At 31.9% G+C, this 18,666-nt stretch overlaps 1 protein-coding gene across 7 annotated transcripts in view; it reads right to left on the minus strand.

Moving 5' to 3' along the window:
- Positions 1-438: 438 nt before the first annotated feature.
- The window catches only part of SGCE (sarcoglycan epsilon), a 102,048-nt gene continuing 83,820 nt past the window's right edge, over positions 439-18,666 (minus strand). For 3 of the 7 annotated variants that reach the window (XM_049784641.1, XM_049784629.1, XM_049784621.1), the window contains 6 exons: positions 17,866-18,077; positions 16,935-16,961; positions 16,010-16,198; positions 3,479-3,522; positions 2,380-2,414; positions 439-721 (listed from right to left, as the gene is read on the minus strand). In XM_049784641.1, the coding sequence (XP_049640598.1) occupies positions 671-721; positions 2,380-2,414; positions 3,479-3,522; positions 16,010-16,198; positions 16,935-16,961; positions 17,866-18,077 (558 nt within the window). In that variant the 3' untranslated portion in view covers positions 439-670. Of the gene's footprint in view, positions 722-2,379; positions 2,415-3,478; positions 3,523-16,005; positions 16,199-16,934; positions 16,962-17,865; positions 18,078-18,666 lie in introns of those variants that run through there. The other 4 variants (XM_049784633.1, XM_049784622.1, XM_049784623.1 and 1 more) reach the window with 3 other exon arrangements.

Below are 18,666 nucleotides of genomic sequence, written 5' to 3' on the forward strand. Positions count from 1 at the left end.
AGCATCAAATAGGTGTGGCCCAAAAAAAACAACAACAACAAAAATACTGAATAAGGAAATTCTGCGAATCCTTCAAAATAGTGTCCATAGAGGACCTTGGGCTTTTGGATCCAATTCACACAACTATCGGGGGGTAATTTGCCTTTCTATGTAATGGCTCCTGAGTTGCTTATAAAGCCAAATGTTTGATAATTGAATCATTTTCAAACTAGGAATCTTCAGAAGAATTACATGAAAGCACAGGTTTTACATAACACAGAAATAAAATGTTATTTAAATGAACTGTTGACTGCTTTGAATACAAAGCACATAAATGTTATATATTTTGGTATGTGCTCAATATAATCTCGTTTGAAAAAAATGAACTCATGAATCTGTTCTGGTGTGAAAATTTCTACTAAGTAAAAAGGTATTTTTTGAAGTAAATTTCATCAGACATTATGCTTCATTAATAATATTTATTTAAAGACACTTTTTTATTGTAACAAATATAAAGTCCTCAATGTTTTACAAATTGTCAAAAATGTTTTGAGTACAAAATAATGCATTAGTAAAATGAAAATCATGTATTTTTGGTACATACTTAATACTGTCAACATGCACAACATATAACAGAAAAGTTCATGCAATATTAGAAGAGAGAATAAGCTATAAGTGCTATTTTATCTGATTATAAATTCATTGCTTCAGTCAGTTTTCTTTCTTCAGGGATACCATTTACCTATAATGTGTAAGAAAGAATATGGATATATGTTAGCTTAAATAATTTAAAATAATTATAATGCATTATTTCTTTCTTTGAATTTGGCTTTTTGGAAAAAATATAACTTAGTCCTTTATTTCATGGGTCAAAACTATACAGTTTGATATTTCACAAAAGACATAGCCTGTAAAATCTTTCCATAATAAAGAAAAAAATGAAATTAACTGCAGGATGTATGACTATACCTTTTAATTGTGGCTTTTTAGAAAATACCATTTGCTTAGAAGGGCTGAGAAAGTGAGAAAATCTAAAAGGGCATCCAATCTAATAGCTTGGGACTACTCCAAAAGTTAGTGTTATTGTCAACCTTTAACTGCTCTATTACCCAAGTTCAGAATTACAACACCAGCAGCTCATTCATTTCTTTTACTTCTTAAGAATGATTCAAATAAAACTTCAAAATAAGTCTCCTTTCCATCTTTATGGATAAAATAAACCCTGCTTGGTATCCAAGAGACTAATCTTCTGATTATGTTACATCATCGAGAAAACGAACTAATGCTTTACATGGACTGTTGTGATACTAATCAAGATAAAATAACATAAAAATTATTACTAACTCATGAAAATACTTAAATAATATGGAATCTATCCATGTGAATACATAACAGTAATTTTGAAATTGAGAATATAATTCATTCAAGTGAATAGAATTTGGATAAGGAATGTAAATGACTCATTTAACTCTTCCCTTCAGGAGGCATATAATTACTTTTACATTTCACAGAAGAAGAAAAAAAATAATTAATCTATTATAGTTATAAAAGTTGTATGGTGGCCTTTTTTTCCCTTTTGCACTTTGATACTTTGGGGATACACAAAAATATGAACAATAAGAAAACAAGCAAGAGAAGATAGGACATTTTAGTCAATATACTCCCAATTAAAAAAAAGTGGGGGGTAACAAATCATTGTTAAGTAAAAAGGAGATCAAAGCTTCCTGGATTCACAATGTCAGTTACAAAAATTTTCTTTAGAAAAATAATTTAGAAAATTAGATTGAACAACCTAAACTCCCCTAGGGATATTCTTTGATTCTTATCACAGTAGCTAATGTATAAATTGCCCTGTCACTGGAAGTGCTGCCAATGTTAAATTGTAGTATGCTAACAAGTCTTGTTGCTAAAAACCTATACAACTATCAAATAAATCTCCCTAACATCCACTTCGATTTCCTTAATTCCCCTAGTGGGAGATATCTGTATCCTTAAAACATGCAAAAGAGTTGTTTACTATTTTTCTAAAAAGTGTTTCCATGTGAGAAATAATTATTAGAAGAACAATTTAAGAGAGATGAAAATCAGTGGGATTAATGAGGAAAAGATTCTAGCATTTCCACTGCAGAAACACTTAATTTTTTTAAAAAGTGATGAAAGTTGTTGTTAAAGGGATTTATTTATTTCTTTGCCCTTTTAGTAGCATATACTTATAACAAAGTTTGTTCCTTCATCAATCTCCTGAATGCTTACACAGTAGCACCACCACATCAATATATCGAACAGTCTTGTTGAAACATGTTAGCATTTAATTAAAATGAGCAATCAGAATTGTGGCAGAAAATTCTGATAAATGTTATCTCATAATTAAAATCTGATAAACAACTTCATTATACTTGCCTCAAATCTTTGAAAAGTTGTCAAACGAAAATCTCCTTAAATTCCCGAAAGCAGTGAGAGAAGATAATTTTTCAATGAAAACATCCAATAAATTTCTGTATGTACTGTAGTTTTTCAGAGAGTTACTAAATAGCTTTCCTACCATAATGCCATGTTCAGTATATGTGTTGCCAAAGTAATCATTATAATGCCATCTTTAAGTTACATGTTTTAAATCCGCTTTTTGCCCCCAAAGAACTAAAAGGCATTACTTTTTGCCTGGCAATTAAAGTTAAGAATAAATCACTAATTAGAAAATAATTATGAGTAAGCTATTACTCAATATCTCAAGATGAATGGAGTAATTAAATATCAAAGTTTGTTAGAGACACCTGGACTAAATAAATTTAAAGAAAGGAATTATTAGGAAAATACAACACAGAGAAAAATTGTAGTCATCTTGTTGTCATTTCTTTTTTTTGGTGGGGGGTTGGTCTGGGTCACACCTGGTGGTGCTCAGGGGTCACTCCTTGATCTGCTCTCAGAAATCACTCCTGGCTGGTTTGGGGGACCATATGGGATGCCGGGGATCAAATCAGAGTTCGTCCCGGGTTGGACATGTGCAAGGCAAATGCCCTACCACTGTGCTATTGCTCCGGCCCCAGAATAGCTATTTAGAGAGCTATTAAAACCAGGTCAATAATTTCTTATTTACCTACCTGAAGCTTCAGTGATTAGTCACAAAGGTTTACCTTTGTAAGAGTTGTAAGTTCAAGCTGCTTACTTACTGAGACAAATCCTAAATGCATCAAGCTAGAAAACTTTCATAACAAGAGAAATAATAATAGGAATGAAGGTTGAAGAAAAGAGATTGCATTCAGTTTTTCTTAATTAGACAGGATCTCCATGGCAGGCTTTTGCCCTCAGATCTTTTGTCCTTGTTTATAACTCTGACACTAATCTATGCAATTTGCCATTATTCTTAAATTCTCTGAATTAGGAATGATACAACTGTTTTGCTTCACTAGGTCAAGATAAAGTTTCCTAAATTTGATAGCATAATAATTATCATCTAGTTTATTAGATTCATTCATATACTTTAATTTTTTTTGGTACTTACCTGCAGTTTGCTGTTGTGGAATCTGAGTCTGATGTAGCAAGTTCCTAGGAAGGATTAACATTCTTTTTTTTAACATACATTTAAATGGAGAGCAGACACACTAATGAAACATTTCTGATTGGCAATGTCCCCCCAAAATCTTATAATCTGGTACAACTACTCCACAAACCTCATGAGTTTTAAATGAGGAAACTGAGGGCTAGTACTACATGAAAAATGGCAGTAAAGAAAACACTCAGAGTTCCTACTTCATACAATAATTGTAAACCACCACTTTTCAACTGCCAGTCTTTGACTGGCCTCTGCAATTGTAGAGATATAGAAAAATATTTCTTTAGTGCTAGAAAGATAGTTCACTGGGTAGAAGTACTTGGTCTCTTAAAGAAGCTTCAGGTTCAATCTCTAGCACTAAATGAACCTTTGAGCACAGTTGGAAGTAAAAAAAAATTTCTCCCAAACCAATACTCTAACCTGCCTCACAAAAATTAAGACACAGAATATTTAAAAAAAATCTTTGTCTCAACATATGGGAGAAAATAAACATGGAATTTGAGGCCTCGTTGTTAAAAACTGATGGGAAAAATATGCCAATTTGGATCTTTCCACTCCAATACGAGAACTTTGGATGTTCTGTCCCTTTGAATTTGTCCCTTCCTGTCTATCCCCTTTGCTAACATGATTGAGGCCAGCATTATTTCTTACTATATATTTGCAATTGATCCGAATTCAACCTTTATCCCTTCCTTTGCTCACAAATAATATAGTCCACACATTGCCTGTTAAACGATCACCTAAGATACACCTCTAATTATGTCATTCAAATAAGTATCACTTTGATATTTCCTTAGACATTCCTGCAAATTAAGTTACAGGTTTCTCAGTAAGGTCTAGAATCATACTGAGTCTTAAACTGGATCATAACTTTTAAAACAGTTTTAAAATAAATGTATGATTTATAATCAATAAATGTGTCCATATTTACATACCTATATATGCAAGGTGTCACATATAAATTTCTCAAGTGAAAAGGGGTGAAGAGTGGAAAAAAATTTAAAAAAACCTCGCCTAGAAAGCAATCAACATATCCAATCTCAGAAGTCCTCTCTGAATCTGCTTTAAACAGGAAACAACCATCGGGGGTGCCTATTGCCATCTACTCTGCTCAAATGAAAGCTCTCTTTATTCCTCGCAAACGGAACTCAAAATTTGCTTCAGTGGCACTTATTGCCCAGCATTAAAAAAAAAAAATCCCATTAAGGGGCTGGAGAGATAGCACAGGGGTAGGGTGTTAGCCCTGCTTGTCTTAAACCCAACTCAGGAAGTTCACCCACCCCTCTTAGTTAACAATATAAAGAGAGCATTTGTCTTAGCCCAAGTTAGAGTCCCCAGAACTTCAGATGGCCTCTTGGGCATTGCCAGGAGTCAGGAGTTAAACCCAAAATACTGTCAGGTTAACCAGCTCCCCTACTCCCATATATTAAAAGAAGGTTTTACCATTACCAAGCATTCTACTTAAGAAAACCCATACCAAGCTTTTCTTTCCTTCCCTTTATTCCTCTCAAAGTTGCTACTGAATTTGATCATCTCATTCCCATTCTTTGCTTTTATTCTTGACTGCCTGAGGACAACAATCTGGTGTGCTGCTGTCCTCGTACCAGCTTGAGAGGAACAGAGCAGAGGCTGGACCCCTGATGACCCCTGATCTGACTTCTGCTTTCATACCTCTAGGCTAAAGCACTGACAATTAGGGCATTGATGATGGAAATGTTGCACTGGTGAAGGTGGGTATTCTTTATATGACTAAAACCCAACAACAATCATGTTTGTAATCAAGGTGTTTAAATAAAGAAATTAAAAAAATAATAAAACCAGCAAAAATAAACAAATAAATAAAGAAAATGGACCATGTGGGCTGGAGAGGGTACAGTGGTAGGGAATTTGCCTTGCAACTTGGCTGACCTAGAACTGACAGTGGTTTGATTCCCGACATCCCATATGGTCCCTGTGCCTGCCAGGAGCAATTTCTGAGCACACAACCAGGAGTAACACCTGAGCGCCGCCGGGTGTGACCATCCCCCCAAAAAACCATAAAATAAATTTAAAAAATTAGTTAATAAAAGCTTATTACCAACTATTATGTTCCTCCCAATCTTTAAATATCCCAGCCTCAGGTTATCTCTGAACTTAATTCTTTCATCTATATGCGGCTGTTAAATTTCTCTTTATATATATTTTATGTGCCCCAAAGTACATCAACATTAAGAACCATATTTTGTCTGGTCTTCCCAGCATATGCTTGCAAGAAATAAGCTTTGAAAGAGTACACTCAAAAGTGAAGATTCATATAAACACAAGTGTTTATGAATTCTAACATCATTTAGCTTCAAAATTTTGAAATAAAAATTAGTTTACAAAATGTATAACAGGGCCGGAGAGACAGCATGGAGGTTTGCCTTGCATGCAGAAGAATGGTGGTTCAAATCCCGGTATCCCATACCTGAGCCTGCCAGGAGCGATTTCAGAGCATAGAGCCAGGAGTAACCCTTGAGCACTACTGGATGTGACCCAAAAAAAGGCCAAAAAGAAAAAATAAAAAAGTACAACTCAGACCATCTAAATTTTAGGAATCAGAAGCCTTTGCTACAGAATAAGACTTGATCCAAATCAGAAATTTTTAGTTTTGTTTGTTTGTCTATTTCTCTTCAGCAATAGGGTTCTGTTAAATGAAATCCTAAGCAGAATTATTTGAAATACAAAAAAGATAAATCGTAAGGTTTTGGGGCTGGAGTGATAGCACAGCGGTAGGGCGCTTGTCTTGCACGCTGCCAGTTCAAGAGGGATGGGTGGTTTGAATCCTGGCATCCCATATGGTCCTCCATGCCTGTCTGCCAGGAGGGATTTCTGAGCACAGAGCCAGGAGTAACCGTTGAGCATCGCCAGGTTTTCAAAACCAAAAAAAAAAAAAAAAAAAAAGGTGCCAAGAATCTTGCTTGCCTGCTTTGCTTTCTTTGCCCCACATGCTATCCTCTAAAGCATTTATATGAAATATCCAAAAAAAGAATTTGAAAACTACTGATAATAATAATTTCAGTCAGGTAAATATTATGTTTCAAATACAATTTCTAGAGCAGAAAACAAAAAAATGTTAAATATCTGTTAAATATTGCTTATATTTAATCTATATTTGAAAAAAATAAAAAGAATAGAAAAGAGCCGGAGTGATAGCATAAGGTAGGGTGTTTGCCTTGCATTCTGCCAACCCGGGATGGACCCAGGTTCAATCCTGACGTCCCCTGAGCCTGCCAGTAGTGATTTCTGAGCGCAAAGCCAGGAGTAACACCTGAGCACAGATGGTGTGGCCCCAAAACTAAAAAATTAAAAAAAAATCTATAGTAATGTTAATGGCTTAAGTTGATTTTTAAGTTTCAGCCTATTTAAAATATATTGTTATAAGAAAAGAAAATCTATTCTATTGTTCTTAATAGTTCATCCTAACAATTACATTCATTTTTTACTATTACCTGTAAGTTCCACTTATCCTTGTGTGGTCGCAATACTTATATCTTGTTTGTTCTCTCAGACTATTTTATATAATACATTTATATGGTTTTATATGGACTTTAAGTTTAAAAGACTGATTTATAAACCACAAAAAGAAATTGCAATTTCATGGGTATCTGGGAAGGGGGTATGAGTCTTGTTTTAAATATCCAAGAATAAATCATTGGCATGCTTTACAATAGTAACTAATATAGACATGATAGATGTGCCACTCACAAATACTTCCTCAGAACATGTACACTGACAAAAAAAAAAACAAAACATCTAGCGTAGATCAAGGATACCATAAACTGAAAATCCATATCTGGATGACATGGTTTGCACCTTTTTCTCCTGTTTGGCTAGAACAACTTATCTTTCCATAGAACACAGTTTGAAACCACTATTTGTACTCCATTTTCTTTTCTTCTCTGTTTATTTTATCATATTTTTCTGAACTTCAAATCTTTTAAAATAACAGTGGCTACTACTGGCTAGGTTGGAAGAGAGATGGTGGGTAGAGAATAGTGTCATGCACAAACTTGTAAGAGATTTGGAGAAAACTCATAAAGTAATAATACATATTGCATTGGCTTAAGAATTTAGAAGATTCTGCAGCATGTGTTTCAATTGTGTAAATATGAATAATCTATATACCCTTCTTACGACTTTAAGTGGAATTTACATGAGGTATAGGAAAGTGCGTATGTGCACCAAAATGTTCAACCAAAAACCATATGAAGATTCAATTCCCCTAGAAAATTCAAGTGCATACACAAAACTTTTTCTGTGATTGCACAAACATCTGACTACACGTAAGCTTGTGGGTGCTAATATAAATCTGATGTGTATACAAGTATATTAACATCCATTCAGTAAAGTGTTATTTAATTTTAGAATTTAAAGAAAGTAACTCCTAAGTTCACTGCTCTGTGCATACTACTCTATGAACACTATGAAGTAGAGAATAGGGATTCACATGCACCAATCCAGGTTCCATTCCTGGCACCGCCTCGTATCCTAAGCATTACTTAAGTAGCTCTGTAGTCTACCAAGCATAATCAGGGAGGCCACTGCCAGTCTTCAGCACCAATGGAGCACTTCCTCTGGCTTTAGCACTGAACTGCCACACAGTTGGTCCAAGATTAATGTGTCACCTGAACTTCCTGAGATACGTTTGCATAGGGGAAAAAAGAAATCGAGATGGAGTAAGGAAATGCAAGAATATCAATATTTAGTGAAAAAAGGCTGCTAAAGATATTTATTTAGGAAGGTAGAAGTGGAACTCATCCTATAGAGGGCCTTCATCAAGCTACTTGAAATAACTATTGCTGAACTGAAAGATTATGTATAAACTGCACTGTCTAGAAAAATATCTTTAAGAAAACTATAATTCTTTAAATTATCAGAATTATTTTAAATTTAACTATCATTAATTACATAAATTTAAATATAAAATTACATAAATTGCACAAACTTTATTTCTAAAGAAAACCAAGATGATAATTTATAAACTGATAAGTGATTTGGGGGATCACCTATTTTTTATATGTGCAATAATTTTAAAGCAGTTTGACATCTTTGGGATCCTATGGAGTTATTCTATAAGTAAGGTTGATGAGTATCAACTCATTATATTCCTAAATTGCTTGATGATTTGAAAGCAAAAATAGTGATTTGCAAAAATCCACAAAAAACTATATACCCTAGTTTAAAATAAATGACATCAGTTAGTTACAAAACACTTTTCTTCTAAATTAGTCTAAGTTTATAATAGTAATAAATAATGTGATTTCTAAATTATTTCAACAAAATTCAAATTTTTGAAATCTTTTAATATTTTACACATTTCTCTATAAAGATACCACCCTATTCTTACCAGAAAATTATTTGAATAAAATAAGAAAAATGGAGACATCTCTTATGATTTAAAATTTTCAAATCTACTTGAAAATTTAAATATTTTTTAAATTTTGTTATTTTTTATTTCTGTTATGAAGCCATATCTGGCAGTGGTCTGGGCTTACTCTTGGCTCTGTTCAAGAATCACTTCTGGCAGGTTTATGGGACATATGTAGTGCCACTGATTGCATTTGAGTCGGCTATATGCACCTTACCCATTGAATTATCTCTTTGGTTACTTAAAACCTTCTTTAAAACTGAAAGCACTGTTGAATATGCAAGGAACTTAAAGGAAAAAGGAGATATTCATTTTCTTTATTTTCCCCTGCTTCATAAAGCCAAAAGTATGTCTTTAAGCAAAACAGTTGTACAATGAAACAAGACAAACCTATAAAAACAATTCTATCAATGAGATACTGCAGTTATCATTTTTAACGTATACTTACTAAATATTTTTAAGTCAATGCCTCTGAGCTATACTCTGCCAAATAACACTAACACTTTTTGGCAAGATATCATGAACTTAGGTCTTGATTAACTTTATTGAAATTTCATTTATAAAATCTTACTAAGTTTGTTCGTATTGCCAAAGGGAAGACAAATGAACACATTTATATAAAATATTAATTATTAAATATCATAAATAGAAGACATACTTTATTGAAATTTAATTTAAAAATCTTATGAAGTTAGTTCTTATTATTTCCAAATGAAAGACAAATGAAAACATTTAGATAAAAAGATTACTAAATATCATAAATAGAAGGCATACTACTTTAATATTTGCTAATTTCTAAGATTTAACATTTTGAGAGAGATAAAATTTTTGTTTTGAGAAAGATACAATTATCTTACATTACATGTATTTAATTAATCAGGAAAATTTTATAGTCATTTAAAATCTTACTAGAAAATTTGGGGAACACTTTTCCCTATAATAATTATAAAAATCCTCAATGAAAAGGTATACCACTCAGAAAAAAATTATTTATACATAAAGACATATAGAAAGAACTAAAAGACAAACTACCTTCCCCAAACAAAAAATGCACAGTACATTAAAATTTGAAGAATAAAATATTAGAAAACTGACACCTGGTTTGGGAGCATCCAGAGTAGACTATTGCTCAACTCTCCTTTTATATGTAAAAAAAATCTAACTTAAAATTTATTTTTTGAAGAAATTACTAAGATTTATTTTTGAAAACTATCTTTCAAATCTGTATTAATTTTTAGTCTTTAGCAGAAACTAACACCTAATCACAACAGTAATTGTTTAACCAAAGCAACTGCATTTTGAGGAATTAATTTATAATGTAACTTCCACATAATAAATTGTAATCGGGCTGACTATAGAGGAAAATACTCTTCTTACTCACTACAAGAAACCCAACTATAGGAGAGAAAATTTGGGCAAAGGGAGACACTCTTTAGCACACTTAGTCAATGTCCTCAAGACTGTCAAGATAATAGCTCCACGAAACCACCCATTAACAGTACTGTAAATCACAGTATCTCAATAAAGATTTTTAAAAAAAATTTTAAAGAAAGGGACCATCAAACTAAGAGGGACTAAAGAGATTTGCTGATTAGTTACCCTATTCACAGTCATTGAAAAGTAAAAGGACATCAGAAGAAAAACTAATTAAATCTAAAAAGAATTAAAGCAAAAACATCTGCAGTCTAAATAGTATTATAGCACTAATGTTCACTTCTTGGTTGTGACAAATGTACAATAGTGTTACTAGATATTAACAATGGAAGAATTTGGTTAAGAATACCTGAGATATTTGAATTATATTTACAAGTTCTCTGTAACTCTAAAATCTTAAAATTACAGTTTATGAAACCATAAAAATAAGCAAAAGTAAGCTTAATTTAACCTACATTTTATACTTGGTGGTTATTGTAGCAGTCTATATTTGGTCCCTCTATTTGAAAAGTATAAGAATACTGACTGTATAAGAAAAAAATTCTTTATGAGCTTGTGCTATATCTTCCAGTCTAGCTCTGGTTTCAATCTGCACTATCTGTTATATCACGTTGCCCACTACTTAGATCAGACATCTTTCTAAGGTCCATTACCACATCATGTATCCAGGTCTGGTAGTAATGCGGGTTAAAAAAAAAAACCCTAGTTTAAGATACTGAGTTAACTTAAGTTTGCCTCAATTTTATCATTTGTAAATGATAAAAACTGGAGGCCCTCCATTATCTAACTGTTATAAGTTATTTTTGTGTCTGAGGTGGAAAAAATTACTTAAATGATCCAAACTAATTTCCAAGCAATTTTGAAGGAAAGCACTGAATGTTCTTACTCAGAAGCCAAACTTTCAGCCATTTAACTTATGTCTGAAAATTTCTTGTGCTGAGATTGACAAATAAATATGAATAACTATAGCTAACCAAATTGCTTATCAATCATAAGTTCAATGCTAATATGATAAATATGTCAGGATAAAATGTATATTAATTTAGTAATGGTTAACTAACAAATACAAGGAAGCATCATCTAAGTATATACCTATTTATCCCGGCATATAATACTTCATCAAGTGGAGTATCTCATTTTTAATATCGAGAATTCAGTTCAATACAAATAGCCAAAATATTTATTTATGTATACTTGGTACTGAAATGAAATTTCAAAAACATGGCTGTGCATTAAAGCAGGTAGTAAAAACCAGATTTGTATAAAGGACATCTGTGACAAACCTGATACAATAAATTCCCTATTATCTGACAGGGTTGGAAAATGAGGTTAATCACATATTCTGGCTTACAGAGAGTTACCATAGAGACGATGCACATATTATCCATTTCCAAGAATAAAAGAAAGATAATATACACTCAACACAGAAACTACACTGAATGTAATTTAATTTTCCTCTGATGAGTCAGAGGCACTTGATGATCTTGCAGTGCCTCAGAATAATCACTGTGAACATCATCAATTATCTATGTACCCTATTTATATAGAAGTGCTAGTTAATGGAGTTTTTCCATTAGCAGAAATCTGAACAATATGGAGGCTTTCTGGACATAAAAATACTTAGTAAAATCATTGCAGGTTCAAAAACAACCTATATCTGATCAACACTGACCACTGACAGCCAATCAATAATTATGGCAGTCGAGCTGTATAATGACAAGGAAGATGCATTTTGTTGTAAACCAGAAAGGAAATTTTATTTTCTTGTATATGAAAAATCATAACCACTGAGGATTTTTTTCTACTACAGGTAGCCCATTACTTATTAAAATTATATTTAAGTATTCTGATTCTCAATATATAGTTAAAAGCATATTTTAAAATCAACATAACTATTCCTCCCTTAAAGTTCTCTAGAAATAATATGATTTTACTGATATACAAACTATTAGAGTCAATTCAAAAATTGATAGCATTCCGGGGGATGGATAGAAATTTGGGAGCACATGGAAGGAAGAATCATGGGGGGATTGATGCTAGAAAATTATATATCTAAAACTACTATCAATAAATGTGAAAAATGGTTTATAAAATTTTTAAATGTGAATAAATAAAACAAAATAAAATAAATAATTTTGCTATTTTGTCAATTGAAGCACATTTTTCAGTATTCTTTAAAGAATTATCTCTGAAAATACAATTTCAGCTCTCACTAGAATGTATAATACTCAAAAGTCAGTACCTTTATTGAGGTAATGTTTTATAATAGAATTTTAGAATAGCTTCATACTTCTTCAACTACTTACGCTACTGCTCACATTTACCATGAAACTAACAATATTTCTCTACTACAGACCTACAGCCATAGACATTGATTTATAATGATGTATCCATGAAAATCATAATTTTAAAAATTCAATGTTATTTCACTCAAAAGCATTTAGAAGTATCTTCTGAGCTTTCACTATAAATTTACAAAGCATACCAACCAACACACTCAAAACTGAGAGGTCTTATGTTTAGCAAATAAAATTGTTTAAGAGTGTTTCATCATTTTGTTTTTGAGATTATATTTATTAGCATTCTATTAGCTATATAAGTAATAATAATCTTAAAGAATTTTTACATTCAAAATATATAAAAAGGCTACTTAAAGTTTATCTAATATGCAGGAAAGATTGCCAAATTTTGAGCTATTACAATACTTGAAATTTACTAATTTAGTTCATCATAGTAAAGTGGGCTAAATCAATCCCTTTCATTCAATATAACTAAATTTTGTTAAAAATCTTTTGTATATCCTGTAAAGAATAATAATATTTCTAAAATGAAAATTTTATAAATGTATGTAATTGTCCTCATTCTTAATAGTATCTAAATAAATTACTCAAATTCACATAAACACATACTGTGGACAATTCAGCACTATTTACATGATTATATTAGAAGACTTCGAAGAAAATAATTCCTCATTTAAATTTTCTAGGATTTAGAGACAAATTTATCAAGTCTATCTATATAAGATAACATATTAATGAATTAATGTTTAGTCTTCAAATTACCACCTTTATATTATTTGGTTACAAAATAAGCACTTTTTCTGAGAACCTATTAGTGTCCCATATGGCTGCCTTATATATTGTAAGTTTATCTTATTCGATCCACTTTTAATATATGACTAAAAAAGAGATGTTCTTGTAAAGAAATAACCATTTTCCCTACAATCCTCTTACCAAAATCTGTCTAAAGAAAAAGTCTAGTTTCTTGTACTGTAACATTGACGTTCAAGAATAATAGTACCCTTTCCTCCCTCATTTCCACTTCTCAAAATTTACCTCTTTACCAAGGCTTCTTCCAGGTTTTCTAATTGTGGTCCTTCTAGCATTATAGAGTTTCATACAAACCGTTTAAATCCAGAAATAAGGCAACTCAAATGTGAAGAACTCATTATAATAAAGGAATCAAAAGTATTAATGAAGAGAGTAAAGTCTCTTTAACAAATGGTTCTAGAAAAACTAGGCAATCACATGCAAAATAAAGCAATTAGACAGTTATTTAATATCACATACACAAACAATTCAAAATTGACTGTTTGGGTTTAAGACCTAAAAACTTAAGAACAAGAATAAAACATAAAAAAGTGCATTTTTTCTTAGCCTCTCTCTCTCTTAAGGGCTTCTACTCCAACAGCAAAGGTCACAGAAGGCATAGCAAAAATAAGCAATGGCACTACAGTAAACTAAAAAGTTGCTTCACAGCAAAAGAAATGCTCATCAGGGGGCTGAAGAGATAGCATGAAGGTAGGGCATTTGACTTGCATGCAGAAGGACAGTGGTTCAAATCCCAGCATCCCATATGGTCCCCCGAGCCTGCCAGGAGCAATTTCTGAGCATAGAGTCAGGAGTAACCCCTGAGTTTTGCCAGGTGTGATCCAAAAACAAAAAACAAAAACAAAAAAAAATGTGACTGTACTGAATGGGAGAAGAAAATTGCATTTTATATTCCAATAAGTGGTTAAGATTCAAATATATATACATAAAGAACTCATAAAATGGGAAAAATGTTTAAAGGGCAGTGTAAATTGATAGTTCCTCAAAGAAGACCATATATATGGCTACTAAGCACAAGGAAAAATGTTCACATATTTCTTATTAAATAACTGCATATCAAAACAACAGTGAAAAGTTTAGAGGAACAGTACAGTGGAGGTGCTTGCCATGCATGAAGCCTACTTGGTTTTATCTCCAACAACACATATGATTTCTGAGCACTGACACGAGTGATCACTGAGTACAGAGCCAGGAGTAAGCCCTGTGCATAATTAGGTCTGGTCCCCAAATAACAAAAACAAAGAACAACAATATTATATACTTATTTGATGTCTATTATCCAAAAGATAAGAGACAAGTATTGAAGAGAATATGGAAAGCAGGATACTCCATGGCACTGTTGGTGGGAATGAAAATGAATATGCTCATTATGGAAGCAGTACAGGAAAGCAGTACAGAGAGATAGTTTCAATAGCTAGAGATAGTTCCAATAGCTTTGAATGTAAGGATATCGAGTTTGACCATTGGCACTGTATGGTCCCCTAAACCTTGCCAGGTATAGTTCTAGTTATATCCGACACTTCCAGATTCAGGATAAACCTTACTGTCCATCTGTGCACTGAACCATCATTTTCATGAAGTCAGACTAAATATTGTTGGCAGTAGCTACCTCACCCAGCTGGGGAGGCCCCCTTAATACAATCTCAGCACACTTCGAGGTATTTATCTGAAGTAATAAAAATCCAAAGACACTAATTCAAAGAGACATATGCATCTCAAAGCTTAATGCAACATTATATATAAAAGTCAAGAGCTGAAACAACCTAAGTGCCAATCATCAGAAGATTGGATAAATAGGTTGTGGCATCCATCCACCCACCTACCCACCCACCCATCCATCCATTCATATCTCTCTTTCACCTATCTATATGTAATAGGGCTATAAGGACTATAACAATATCATTTCTACATTTTTAATAACATGGATAAATACAGTGGATATTATGTTTAGTAAAATATCAGATAAAGACAAACTCCACATGATTCCAATGATAATGGTATATGGAAAAAAATGAATGAAGGAAACAAATGCTGAGATACAAATAAGTAGACAACAAAGTATTTACAGTCTAAATTATTAACTATTCTTTTTAATATTAAAGCATATCATAAAATAACCTAAAATATTTTATCCCTAGACAAAATATTAAATTAGATATTTCTGTTCTAAAATTCTAAAATATAAGTTGTCAGCATAAGTCATTTTAATAATAGTTCTAAAAATAATTTGTCATGCTTTAGGTAAGGATGCATCTCTTTTCACAATTTTTATAAGGAAACAAACATTAGTTTATTAGCAATTTCAGTTTTCTTAAATATTAATGTAAATGTCACCTCATTTGGATTAGTAAGAAGAAACAAAAGCACTTCCTGAAAATAATTCTATGTATTTGGGTCAGCACAGTGGAGCTGGAAGCTAGACTACTGGTATCCTTTTGGTATTTTCTTTCCTTTTATAAACAAACAACAGAAATAACAGCTCTGATCTTTACAGTCACTAAGTATGTATATCATGCATATTTATAATGATGGTTAAGTGATACTTACTGCTGTGTTTGCATCAATGGCATATTAGTGCTTTCATAATTATCTGTGTGGAGAGGAGGAATTATTTCCCCAGTTACAGGGTGAAATACAGGGAGTGTTGACAGGGGCCAGGCTATCTCTCTGTTCTTGGACATGTCACGAAGCTCTTTGGTAGATTTCTGAATAGCACTGTGGTGTACCAGTTGGATGCTATATCAAAAAGAAAACAACATACATTTAAAATCATGCATTAGTCTAATAAATGATCTACCTGAAAAGTTCCAAAATGTTTTGATCTTTTAAAGTAAGGAATTATTGTATTAGGGTATTCTACAAGCTATCTCAGAAAGAGGCATGTGTTATAAAACATTAACAGTAAAACTGAACTAAAATTATAAATTGATTTTGAGAGATGAATTTCTCTTTAGATTAAGCCACAAAGCATTGTGTTAATATTCAGCTCTATACAAACTAGTATACAGCTCTCTACAAACTAGTAGTCTATTTAATTTATATAATTAAGATAAAAATACCATAGCTTTTATATTGTTTCTTCTGGTGGGACATTTTAAATACTCACAGAAGGTTCATTTTATAGTAGGTTATTATTGTAGATTCAGGAAAACTTGTATGAAAGGTCTTTGCATCTGTTCTCTGGTTTACAGAAATGTAGATTGGGAAATCATATAATATAAATGGCAAGTTAATATTCTGAGTCTAAAATATTTTAACTTTAAATTTTATCTACAGAATCTTAGTTTCAAACTTTTTAATTTTAGTTTCTAACCCTCTAAATAACTCTATTTAGAAAGCAGCTTTCACATTTATGAAATAAATTATGAAAGATGATAAATTTAAAAAAAGCATGATGCACATGGATGGATCATGATGAGCAACTGAGAAGTGAAAAATGATAAAAAAAAATAACAGGAAAGAAGACACTTACTCTGGTGTTTGCATGTTTCTCTTTTCCCTAGAAACAAAACAAAATTTGTGAATTAAATAATAGCATTGATATTTGGAACATTCAGACTTTATGCTCATGGAATCTTGTATGATGTGGAAATGCTGACTTTGTTATTACTAATGCAACCAGGCAGCATTTGCCACCAGGTTTATGACATTACTTGGATGAATACACATACAGAGATGAAATACTGATGAGAAACACACAGAAAAATAAAAAAAATGAAGATTAAGCATCAAGCTCTTTGAAATAAATTCTATGACATAATGAAATTGGGCTACATGGTAAAATGAAATAACATGTTACTTGCTGCTTTATTAGTTTTTTAATTCTTTACTCAATTACCCTGACTTACAAATAATCTTGGGAGATTATTTTAATTGACATAAATTATCCTGAAAGTACTGTTAAATGATGACTTTATTATTCAGATGAAACCTTTATTTTCATTAATTTACTTCTAAGTCTCTCTATACATTTGTATATATATTTAAACTCCTTCACATGATAGAACAGAATTTTCAAAAAACTTCTGACCCTCAGTTCTGATCAAAGTAAGACTTTTAATTTTTTTAATTTACATTACTATATCAGTAGATTCTGCAGACTCAGCTAACACAAAATGGACTTGCATAACAAAGATATCTAGCCTATTATTCATGGGACTGTTTTGCCAGTATAAATGTACAACTAGCCTTAATAAGTTTTGAATAAAGTGATTACATTGCTAATTTGATTTAGTATACTCAAAACTACTTTAATTCATTTTAAAGGAATAAAGTATTACAGTTTGATTTGAATACACAATCTCAATTTATTTTATGAGCTAAATGAAACTTGGCTTTTAATGGAATCTTATATGTTATCTTAATAGGTTCTATAATTTTTATTAGTGTTTTAAAGTACTCACACTCCTTCCCGTCGGCAGCACATGATATAAGCAAGTATTAGAAAAAGGACCAATGCTACTGCCGAGGGCACGGCCAATGTAATTAGGAAATCCGTGTAATAGTCTCTGCTTTTCAAAGAATCAGAAGGGGGTTTGTACTCTCCACCATCAGGTAAAATCCCCTCTCCACGAATCACTTCCTGATAGGTGGATACTTGCTTTGTTTTATCAACCTGATACAGAAAGACAATTATATACAAAATTAATAGCTGTAAACATTATGAAATCTTAAGATCTAGACACATTAAAACATCCCTTGACAAATTTCTAAAAAACAACCGTATCCACATGCTTTATGATCTTAAGCATGAATTTATAAGCTAGAGAGAAGTAATGAATAAAAAACTAAATTAAAGGGAGCTTTATATATTTGCCTACTTGATATATCCTTCCCACAACACAGACGCATATGCAATTATATACATGTATAATTGTGTATAACTCTTTTATTCCTTTTCAGTTTACTTCTTCCAAAACAAAAGTTTTCATACTACAGTGTAAATGTCTTTCTTCTGAGTGATTAATCACCAGAGTAGATATTAATACCCCATGTACAGCTAACAACTAGGAATATAAGTCTGTTTGTAAGGTTAGTAAAAGAGAAGAAAAATAATAAGATGCAATTTATAATTGATTAAACTTTGATTTTTCTGTCATTTATCAGCCCAAAATAGTTTCTAGGAAATGTTACAGTACATGAAACCTACCCAATGCTATAGTTTTGCTAAACTCAAACCTAAGAATAAAAAATTACAATACATG

This window comes from Suncus etruscus, chromosome 1 (assembly GCF_024139225.1).
Source record: "Suncus etruscus isolate mSunEtr1 chromosome 1, mSunEtr1.pri.cur, whole genome shotgun sequence".
Lineage (NCBI taxonomy): Eukaryota > Metazoa > Chordata > Mammalia > Eulipotyphla > Soricidae > Suncus > Suncus etruscus.